At 44.3% G+C, this 12,148-nt stretch overlaps 1 protein-coding gene across 2 annotated transcripts in view; it reads left to right on the plus strand.

The window, feature by feature from the left end:
• LOC110487310 (zinc finger protein 883) overlaps nt 1-7,808 on the plus strand; it is a 50,307-nt gene extending 42,499 nt beyond the window's left edge. The window contains exons 1-3 of one of the 2 annotated variants that reach the window (XM_021559232.2): nt 2,547-2,744; nt 5,448-5,586; nt 5,838-7,808. In XM_021559232.2, the coding sequence (XP_021414907.2) occupies nt 2,736-2,744; nt 5,448-5,586; nt 5,838-7,654 (1,965 nt within the window). In that variant the 5' untranslated portion in view covers nt 2,547-2,735 and the 3' untranslated portion in view covers nt 7,655-7,808. Of the gene's footprint in view, nt 1-2,546; nt 2,745-5,447; nt 5,587-5,837 lie in introns of those variants that run through there. The other variant, XM_036948671.1, reaches the window with a different exon arrangement.
• Nucleotides 7,809-12,148: the final 4,340 nt, after the last annotated feature.

Genomic DNA, 12,148 nt, shown 5'->3' on the forward strand with positions numbered 1-12,148 from the left:
CAAAGCCTGACTTACATAACGTAGTAGTACAAAGCCTGACTTAAATAACGTAGTAGTACAAAGCCTGACTAGTAGTACAAAGCCTGACTTGTATAACGTAGTAGTACAAAGCCTGACTAGTAGTACAAAGCCTGACTTAGGGGTTTTTCATCAAACCCCTGTGAGAAGTGATATGTAGGAATGTAATGAAGGGGTGTATTGTTTTGTTATTTGTTTCGATACAAATCTCCCCAGATTGGGTCTGCTGGATGATCGCGATAACCTCCTGACCCCCGTGGCTCTGCTACCAGGTTGACACTATAAGGGAGGATAAACCAATTAGAAAAAAACATGGTATCAACAGAATGTGGTGTTTTCTTTGACGTGTTTTAAGAATATTGGTCCTAAGTAATAATTTGTCATTAACAGTCAGTCCGCTTGTCTGGATTTCCTGAATCAGAAATGAACTGAACTGTTGTTCTGATCTGTCCTCTTTTTGAGAAGGGTGACTACAGAGTGTATCTAGATGGAAGGGATCATTTGACCAAACGGACCTCAAAAAAAACTCTAACCCGGCTGAAGAAAAGGCGTTGTGTCCCTGTCCTGCGCCACTTCTATCGAGAGACCTGAGTCCGAGCCCCAGCAACCGTTGTACAGCGTCCAGTTGAAGTTATCAACTGCCCTTTTCCTCTCAGGAGTGCCAAAGGAGTCCACGTGAAGCGAGCATGGAGAGAGATCCGTTTCCAAAACTTCTCTCATATTGCTGGTATACTGGTTGGCAAATGGACAAGACCTAGTAGGAGTTGTGGTGGGGCATTATCATGGCCTATCCACTTTTGAACTCTGAACCTATCTGAAGAAGAACATGAAGAAATGCCAGAAGATTTGAGTGCCGGGAAAGGGAGGGGGTTGGTCAACTGTGCCCATAATTGATTTAGACCTTATTTGAAATAGTTTATTTTAGGGTATCAGGTTGATTTTGAGCTCTACACTCTACGCTAAATGTGTAGTCATTTATGCTAAGAATTCTTTGAGATGCACATCCCAACCAGAAGCCCCACAGTGACTATACGTACATACCCCAACCAGAAGCCATGGACTGAGCTAAAGGGTAGAGCTGCTGCTTTCAAGGAGTGGAACTCTAACCCGGAAGCTTATAAAAAATCCTGCTATGCCCTCCGACTAACCATCAAACAGGCAAAGCGTCAATACTGGACTAAGATGGAATCGTACTACACCTGTTCCGACGCTCATCGGATGTGGCTGGGCCTGCAAACCATTACAGGCTACAAAGGGAAGCACAGCTGTGAGCCTACCAGTCAAGTTAAATTACTTCTATGATCACTTTGAGGCAAGTAACACTGAAACATGCATGAGAGCATCAGCTGTTCTGGATGACTGTGTGATCACACTGTCCGCAGCAGATATAAGACCTTTTAAACAGGTCAACATTCACAAGGCTGTGAACTCCGAATTGTGAACTCTGACCAACTGGCAGGTGTCTTCACTGACATTTTCAATTTCCCTGTCTGAGTATGTAATACCAACATGTTTCAAGCAGACCATCATAGTCCCTGTGCCCAAGAACACTAAGGTAACCTGCCTAAATGACTACCGACCCGTAGCACTCACGTCTGTAGCCATAAAGTGCTTTGAAAGGCTGGTAATGATAGGTAGGTAAAAACACATCTGCCACACTGATCCTCAACACGGGGGCACCTCAGGGGTGTATGTGCTCTGTCCCCTCCTGTAGTCCCAGTACACTCATGGCTAGGCACGACTCCCAACACCATCATCAAGCTTTCAGATGACACAACAGAGGTAGGCCTGATCGCAGACAACGATGAGACAGAAAAATAGGGACGGGATCAGAGACCTGGCCGTGTGGTGCCAGGATAACAACCTCTCCCTCAACGTGATCAAGACAAAGCAGATGATTGTGGAATACAGGAAAAGGAGGACCGAGCACGCCCCCATTCTCATCAACGGGGCTGTAGTGGAGCAGGTTTAGAGCTACGAGTTCCTTGGTGTCCACATCACCAACAAACTATTATGTTCCACACACACCAAGACAGTCGTGAAGAGGGCATGATGATGCCTATTCCCCCTCAGGAGACTGAAAAGATTTGACAGAGGGTTGTGCGTACAGCTCCCTGTCATCCAGGACCTCTATACCAGGCGGTGTCAGTGTAACAGTATTGCTTCCGTTCCTCTCCTCGAACCAGGGACCCTCTGCACACATCAACAACTGACACCCTTGAGGCATCGTTACCCATCGCTCCACAAAAGCTGCGGCCCTTGCAGAGCAACTACTTCAGGGGAACAACTACTTCATGTTGCATTAATATTTGTGTTCAGCGTAATGAAAATAATAAAAAAATGCATCAAATTATGTGTGTTTTTTTTCTTCCTATGTGTTTGCAATGCTGTGCACAGTTGTACTGCAATATAGTGCTTCAAAAATCTATAAATTCGCTTGTTATTGGAGGACGACTCTTATTTTGAAAAACATATCCGCCTTTCTGCGGCCATTTCACGATCTGCGACCAGCAGAATGGTAACGTGAAGGAAATGTTTTCAACGGATGTGAAGGCGGAGTCTGTCTTTTCTTTCGGGACTTTAGGCAGAGAGTCACTGGTTAGAATATAACGTTACCTCCATAATCTCCATACAATTCAACAGACTAGGAATAAACATCTCATCTGCTTCACTTGGTCTGAACTCTGCAAACGACCGACCGTAAACGAGTGTCTACAATGACTCAGGTGAGTAAGACGCATGTCAAATATAAATAAAAACACATCGGCGGCCACGAACGTGGTAACACGTTTCACGGATCTCCGTCAGATGGTGACACATTTATTTAACTTATAGCACAGTTTCATTTATTGTTTAATTAATTTCGCTTTACTAAGTATTGTTTACGTAGTTTAATATCTCGTTGCTCTTCCCGAACGGTAATAATGGCAGTGAATTGCTGAGTGGAAGATTGCTAAAGTAGGCCGCAGCAAAGCCTTGGATTTTCCTGAACGAGCTACCAACTGGAGAGCTGACTTCAACACAAGAAACGCTGACAATTCCCCCAGTTTGACTGATAAATAAAATGTATCAGGAGCATATTACACATGTAATTGTATTCATGAACATTGAAGGGAAGAAGTTTGAATTTGCTATATCTAGTTATGTTAATCCACCACAAATATTGATTTTGATGGAGACCAAAGTTCACAATAATGGGAATGGATAGGTCTACTGTAGTATACTATAATTAGTCTGGTTAGTTAGGTCTACTGTAGTATACTATAATTAGTCTGGTTAGTTAGGTCTACTGTAGTATACTATAATTAGTCTGAATGGATAGGTCTACTGTAGTATACTATAATTAGTCTGGTTAGTTAGGTCTACTGTAGTATACTATAATTAGTCTGGTTAGTTAGGTCTACTGTAGTATACTATAATTAGTCTGGTTAGTTAGGTCTACTGTAGTATACTATAATTAGTCTGGTTAGTTAGGTCTACTGTAGTATACTATAATTAGTCTGGTTAGTTAGGTCTACTGTAGTATACTATAATTAGTCTGGTTAGTTAGGTCTACTGTAGTATACTATAATTAGTCTGGTTAGTTAGGTCTACTGTAGTATACTATAATTAGTCTGGTTAGTTAGGTCTACTGTAGTATACTATAATTAGTCTGGTTAGTTAGGTCTACTGTAGTATACTATAATTAGTCTGGTTAGTTAGGTCTACTGTAGTATACTATAATTAGTCTGGTTAGTTAGGTCTACTGTAGTATACTATAATTAGTCTGGTTAGTTAGGTCTACTGTAGTATACTGTAATTAGTCTGGTTAGTTAGGTCTACTGTATTATACTATAATTAGTCTGAATGGATAGGTCTACTGTAGTATACTATAATTAGTCTGGTTAGATAGGTCTACTGTAGTATACTATAATTAGTCTGGTTAGTTAGGTCTACTGTAGTATATTATAATTAGTCTGGTTAGTTAGGTCTACTGTAGTATACTATAATTAGTCTGGTTAGTAGTATACTATAATTAGTCTGGTTAGTAGTATACTATAATTAGTCTGGTTAGTTAGGTCTACTGTAGTATACTATAATTAGTCTGAATGGATAGGTCTACTGTAGTATACTGTAATTAGTCTGGTTAGTTAGGTCTACTGTAGTATACTATAATTAGTCTGGTTAGTTAGGTCTACTGTAGTATACTATAATTAGTCTGGTTAGTTAGGTCTACTGTAGTATACTATAATTAGTCTGAATGGATAGGTCTACTGTAGTATACTATAATTAGTCTGGTTAGTTAGGTCTACTGTAGTATACTATAATTAGTCTGGTTAGTTAGGTCTACTGTAGTATACTATAATTAGTCTGAATGGTTAGGTCTACTGTAGTATACTATAATTATGCTACCAATTATATCCTAGCTTCTGGGCCTGAGTTCATGCAGCACTAGACTATACATGGAGACACAGTTCCCATAATGCAACACTAGACTATACATGGAGACACAGTTCCCATAATGCAACACTAGACTATACATGGAGACACAGTTCCCATAAGGCAACACTAGACTATACATGGAGACACAGTTCCCATAATGCAACACTAGACTATACATGGAGACACAGTTCCCATAATGCAACACTAGACTATACATGGAGACACAGTTCCCATAAGGCAACACTAGACTATACATGGAGACACAGTTCCCATAATGCAACACTAGACTATACATGGAGACACAGTTCCCATAATGCAACACTAGACTATACATGGAGACACAGTTCCCATAATGCAACACTAGACTATACATGGAGACACAGTTCCCATAATGCAACACTAGACTATACATGGAGACACAGTTCCCATATTGCAACACTGGACCATACGTGGAGACACAGTTCCCATAATGCAACACTAGACTATACGTGGAGACACAGTTCCCATAATGCAACACTAGACAATACATGGAGACACAGTTCCCATATTGCAACACTAGATTATACATGGAGACACAGTTCCCATAATGCAACACTAGACTATATGTGGAGACACAGTTCCCATAATGCAACACTAGACTATATACATGGAGACACAGTTCCCATAATGCAGCACTTCACTATACATGGAGACACAGTTCCCATATTGCAACACTAGACTATACATGGAGACAGTTCCCATAATGCAACACTAGACTATAAATAGGACATCAGGAACAACTCAGAGGAACAGTTTTCTGGACAAAGGTTTAATAGTTGAAGACTTGTTTTAGATCATTATTGTTTTGTACCAATATGACAACACTCCTCCTCTCTTTTTGAGTTGTGAAAGTGAAAATTCTGCCCCCTATCCCAAAGAGGTTATTAACGTTGCCTTTTTAAACGGGATTGGAATGATTTGAGTATTTTAAATTACTTGACAACACTCCTCTCTTTTTGGGTTAACAGGAAACACTCTCCCTCCAACCCTCCTCCCCCCTACCCCTCCCGGAGTCCCCGGGACGTACCTCTCCTGGTAACACCTTACTGCTTGGTCTGAAGAGGCTGTCTGTGCGGCTGGTCGACTGCAGGAAAACACCGGAGCTAAGTGGGTTTATGTTCTTATATAAATGTATTTTGGGACACTACCTGAATGTCATTAATTACCACTAAGTACAATATATTTAAGGATGTAGAATCATTACAACTCTACACCCTTGGATACATTGACAATTTGAAGATTTAATACGATTTTACATTGAAGATTTTAAATGCTTAAATTCGGTTACAAGAGTGTGAAAAGCTGGGCCTAAATCTGTCTTCGATAAGGAACCATAACTGTCTGTCTTTGCTTCTCAGGGGGCAGTCTTAACCGTCACTCTCTCAGTAGAAGGGGCTTGTCAACTTGGGAGGCTGATGCTGAGGAGGCAGAGAAAAGTCTCTCCAGATCAGAACACCTCAAGAAACACCAGCAGAGACCCACAAGGAAGAAATCTCACTGCTGCTCTGACTGTGGAAAGAGTTACACCTCTTCAACAGACCTTAGAGGACACCAGATAATTCATACAGGAGAGAAACCTCACTGCTGCTCCCAGTGTGGAGCTAGCCTCTCCACTGCCAGGGCACTGGAAGGACACCTGCGGATTCACACTGGAGAAAAACCATACCAGTGCTCAGAATGTGGGCAGAGATTTAAAGACTCCAGTGGTTTACGGATACATGAGAGAATAAAACACACCGGCGAAAAACCACACTGCTGCTTTGATTGCGGGAAGAGATTTGTTACATCGCAACGCTTAAAAGCTCACCAGCGGACTCACACTGGAGAGAGACCGTTCCACTGCTCTGAGTGTGGGAAGAGTTTCAAACAAGCCTCAACACTCTTTGAACACAAACGAATACACACGGGAGAAAAGCCTCACCACTGTGAGCAGTGCGGGGGAAACTTTTCCTCCGCTAAGTTACTCAGAATACATCAGAGGATTCACACAGGGGAAAAACCTTACCAATGCACTGACTGTGGGAAAAACTTCAGATTTTTATCTCCTTTAAGATGTCACCAGCTAAGACATACTGGAGAGAAGCCCCACCAATGTACTGAGTGCGGGAAAAGGTTTGCTTTTAAGACTGGACTCTTGCTACATAACATAGTGCACACTGGAGAGAAAGGATACCAATGCCCACAGTGTGGCAAGAAGCTAGGATCATCTAATTCTCTAGAGCAGCATAAGCGAACACACACGGGACAGAAACCCTTCCACTGTTCCCACTGTAAGTTAAGCTTTGCCACTAATTCAGCCCTGTACAAACACCAGAGAATTCACACAGGTGAGAAGCCACACAGCTGCAATGTTTGCCAGAGGAGTTTTGGACGGTCGGATCACCTGAAAAAGCACATGCTAATTCATACAGGAGAAAAACCATACCACTGCTCTAAGTGCGAGCTGAGTTTCACTAACAACAAATCTCTGAAAGAACACGAGGTCAGACACACAGAAGATAAACCTCACTGCTGCTCCCAGTGCGGTGCTAGTCTCTCCTCTGCCAGGGCACTGGAAGGACACATGCGGATTCACACTGGAGAGAAACCGTACGAGTGCTCTGAATGTGGGCAGAAGTTTGCACACAGAACCAACCTTGGGAGACACCGAATAGTACACACAGGAGAGAAACCTTATCAGTGCTCTGACTGCAAGAAGAGCTTTCCAAGACTTGGCTCATTAAATAGTCACAAGTTCACACATTCAGAGAAGAAGATGTACCACTGCTCTCAGTGTGAGTCGAGCTGCACAACGCCAGACGCATTGAAGAAACACCAGCTTATTCACACTGGAGAGAAGCCTTACCACTGCTCCCACTGTGACAAGCGCTTCCTTCGACAATATTCTCTCAAAGAACACGAGCGTCTTCACAATGGAGAGAAACCGTTCTCTTGCTCATACTGCGGGAACAACTTTGCCACAATGGCAACCTTGCGAATTCACCAGCGAAGACACACAGGAGAGAGGCCATACCACTGCCCTTTCCCTGACTGTGGGAAGAGTTTTGCCCACACCTTTGCTTTTAAAGTACACAAGAGAAGGCACACAGGAGAGAAGCCGCACCACTGTGATCAGTGTGGGAAGAGTTTTGTCACGTCAGGTGAATTGCGAAATCACTCCAAAAAGAAGCATTAGTGCTTCACAGAGTGTTCAGGACTCAGTTTTTCAAGATCTGATTCCTTTAAAAAAATCACGAGAGTCCACACAGGAAAGAGGCGGTACAGTGTGGCAAGAGCTTCAAGTGTCAATGGTCCTGAGATGCCACGTTCAGCGAAAACACAGTGGGACATCCTACCATTGCACCCTTGTCAGCGCAGCTTCAGCTCTCATCGGGCATCTGAAGTACCACCAGATGACACAAACGGGAGAGAAATTCTTTGTCTGCACCGACTGCGGGAAGAGATTCATTCAGGCAGGTGGGTTGAGGTACCACAGGAGGACACCGGAGAGAAACCTCACACCTGTGATCAGGGTGAAAAGCATTTCAGTAAAAGGATCAGTCTGCAATCACATCAGTTGACACAAACAGGAGAGAAATCTGTCAGCTGTGATAAATGTGGTAAGAGATTCCACACAAGGGAACCCTGGCTTCACACAAGAGAATTCACACCTGAGAGAAACCTTTTAATTAGTCATTTGTAAATAATTCACCACCTATAGAAACAACTATAGAATGAGCATCAAGGACACGCGGTAACAACTGTGAAATGTGAACGCTTGTAGGTTGCCCTCTTCATCTCACAGTTCCACCTCCGCCAAAACAACCGCTATGCGTGTGGTGACTAAAACGCATCTGATTGAATCAAGCCCTGAGAACGGTCATGTCTCTCAACATACTCACAACTTGCCATTGGATACAATATATTTAGAATTTGGATGCAGAAAATGAAGTTTCTAGTCAAACGCTGTGTGTGGAACATGATATTTACCATCTACTGTTCTTTCTTCTCTGCACTTCTGAAGGAACACTTTTGAAATGTGTCTCTTTTATTAATTTTTTTTGCATTTGGATTGTGGGCTCAATTCAATTTGATTTGGTGCCAGCCGAGACCTGCATAGCTGGTGTTGTGACGCTGTCTGAGGTGGGACTGTGTCAGAGCTGGTGTTGTGACGCTGTCTGAGGTGGGACTGTGTCAGAGCTGGTGTTGTGACGCTGTCTGAGGTGGGACTGTGTCAGAGCTGGTGTTGTGACGCTGTCTGAGGTGGGACTGTGTCAGAGCTGGTGTTGTGACGCTGTCTGAGGTGGGACTGTGTCAGAGCTGGTGTTGTGACGCTGTCTGAGGTGGGACTGTGTCAGAGCTGGTGTTGTGACGCTGTCTGAGGTGGGACTGTGTCAGAGCTGGTGTTGTGACGCTGTCTGAGGTGGGACTGTGTCAGAGCTGGTGTTGTGACGCTGTCTGAGGTGGGACTGTGTCAGAGCTGGTGTTGTGACGCTGTCTGAGGTGGAACTGTGTCAGAGCTGGTGTTGTGACGCTGTCTGAGGTGGGACTGTGTCAGAGCTGGTGTTGTGACGCTGTCTGAGGTGGGACTGTGTCAGAGCTGGTGTTGTGACGCTGTCTGAGGTGGGACTGTGTCAGAGCTGGTGTTGTGACGCTGTCTGAGGTGGGACTGTGTCAGAGCTGGTGTTGTGACGCTGTCTGAGGTGGGACTGTGTCAGAGCTGGTGTTGTGACGCTGTCTGAGGTGGAACTGTGTCAGAGCTGGTGTTGTGACGGTGTCTGAGGTGGGACTGTGTCAGAGCTGGTGTTGTGACGCTGTCTGAGGTGGAACTGTGTCAGAGCTGGTGTTGTGACGCTGTCTGAGGTGGGACTGTGTCAGAGCTGGTGTTGTGACGGTGTCTGAGGTGGGACTGTGTCAGAGCTGGTGTTGTGACGCTGTCTGAGGTGGGACTGTGTCAGAGCTGGTGTTGTGACGCTGTCTGAGGTGGGACTGTGTCAGAGCTGGTGTTGTGACGCTGTCTGAGGTGGGACTGTGTCAGAGCTGGTGTTGTGACGCTGTCTGAGGTGGGACTGTGACAGAGCTGCCAAAAACACAAGCTGTTCCTGTTTTTGTGTATTTTGCATCATTAAAAGTGAAGACTGTTATTTTATCAAATCAATTCTCTGTAATTATTACTACCTGATTTAAACTAATCATTTAAATGTAATTAACTAGGAGGTCGGGGCACCAAGGAAAATCTGCAGATTACAAAGTTATAATTGTCCTAATGTAACTCTTCAGATATTAAAATATCTGATCAATTGGTCTTATTATTAATGAATTGGTTACCTCGAACCCAGCCTTTACTATAAATCATCCATACACTAATTGGCTCAATAATTTGTGTGTATGAGAAGGAAAACAAAAAAATCACAACCTGGGATTGCTTATTTCAGCTCCTGAACATGGGACCAACACTTTACATGTCGCATTCAATACATTAAACACTTAATAAATGCCCCTCTTCTCTAACTCTCTCCCAATGTTCTGCCACATGTTCCATAATCTACCGCAAGCCTAACGGTTTCTCCCCTCCCTGGGTGGGGAGGCTTCCTTCCTGTTATCGGTTTCACAAGTCGTCTGTTGACAGTTCCTCTTCTCCTTGAATGTCTCAACTATACTTCTGCTCATTGTCAAATAGTAACATACCGTCTTAGTCTTCCTATGCACACACATTAGAGGATTATACTCTTATAATCCTAATACGAAGACAGGTTTTATTCACCAAACTATAAATGAAAAGACAACAGTCAGAAAGTTTAATAACAGTAACTTCCACTAGTCACCAATCAGTTAGCCTGACTTCAGATCAGTTAGCCTGACTTCAGATCAGTTAGCCTGACTGCAGATCAGTTAGCCTGACTTCAGATCAGTTAGCCTGACTGCAGATCAGTTAGCCCGGCTGCAGATCAGTTAGCCCGGCTGCAGATCAGTTAGCCTGAATTCAGATCAGTTAGCCTGAATTCAGATCAGTTAGCCTGAATTCAGATCAGTTAGCCCCGGCTTCAGATCAGTTAGCCCCGGCTTCAGATCAGTTAGCCCGGCTTCAGATCAGTTAGCCCGGCTTCAGATCAGTTAGCCCGGCTTCAGATCAGTTAGCCCCGGCTTCAGATCAGTTAGCCCGGCTTCAGATCAGTTAGCCCCGGCTTCAGATCAGTTCATATAAACATGATGATATAACCTACTATACATCAGGGAGGTGTCCCAAATGAACCTCTAATCCCTTTGTAGTGAACTACATTCGACCAGAGTCCTATAAACTAGGGCCCATTAGACTAGGGCTCTAATGACTAGGGCTCATGAGACGAGGGCTCTAATGACAAGGGCTCAGTGGTCCACTTTATGGAAAGGGATGACTGGTTTAGATGACATTACCCTCAACTTGTTAAAATGAAAATAACCTTCAATTCATACTCTTCATCCATGTCTACAGGGGAAATGGGAGCTCATCCTTATACAGGAGGAAATGGGAGCTCATCCGTATCTACAGGGGGAAATGGGAGCTCATCCTTATACAGGGGGTAATGGGAGCTCATCCGTATCTACAGGGGGTAATGGGAGCTCATCCTTATACAGGGGGAAATGGGAGCTCATCCTTATACAGGGGGAAATGGGAGCTCATCCGTATCTACAGGGGGAAATGGGAGGTCATCCTTATACAGGGGGAAATGGGAGCTCATCCTTATACAGGGGGAAATGGAAGCTCATCCTTATACAGGGGGAAATGGGAGCTCATCCTTATACAGGGGGAAATGGGAGCTCATCCTTATACAGGGGGAAATGGGAGCTCATCCTTATACAGGGGGAAATGGGAGCTCATCCTTATACAGGGGGTAATGGGAGCTCATCCGTATCTACAGGGGGAAATGGGAGCTCATCCTTATACAGGGGGAAATGGGAGCTCATCCTTATACAGGGGGAAATGGGAGCTCATCCGTATCTACAGGGGGAAATGGGAGCTCATCCGTATCTACAGGGGGTAATGGGAGCTCATCCGTATCTACATGGGGAAATGGGAGCTCATCCGTATCTACAGGGGGTAATGGGAGCTCATCCTTATACAGGGGGAAATGGGAGCTCATCCTTATACAGGGGGAAATGGGAGCTCATCCTTATACAGGGGGAAATTGAAGCTCATCCTTATACAGGGGGAAATGGGAGCTCATCCTTATACAGGGGGAAATGGGAGCTCATCCTTATACAGGGGGAAATGGGAGCTCATCCTTATACAGGGGGAAATGGGAGCTCATCCTTATACAGGGGGAAATGGGAGCTCATCCGTATCTACAGGGGGAAATGGGAGCTCATCCTTATACAGGAGGAAATGGGAGCTCATCCTTATACAGGGGGAAATGGGAGCTCATCCTTATACAGGGGGAAATGGGAGCTCATCCTTATACAGGGGGAAATGGGAGCTCATCCTTATACAGGAGGAAATGGGAGCTCATCCTTATACAGGAGGAAATGGGAGCTCATCCGTATACAGGGGGAAATGGGAGCTCATCCTTATACAGGAGGAAATGGGAGCTCATCCGTATACAGGGGGAAATGGGAGCTCATCCTTATACAGGGGGAAATGGGAGCTCATCCTTATACAGGGGGAAATGGGAGCTCATCCTTATCTACAGGGGGAAATGGGAGCTCATCCGTA

The sequence above is a fragment of the Oncorhynchus mykiss genome, chromosome 17 (genome assembly GCF_013265735.2).
Source record: "Oncorhynchus mykiss isolate Arlee chromosome 17, USDA_OmykA_1.1, whole genome shotgun sequence".
In the NCBI taxonomy this organism is placed as follows: Eukaryota; Metazoa; Chordata; class Actinopteri; order Salmoniformes; family Salmonidae; genus Oncorhynchus; species Oncorhynchus mykiss.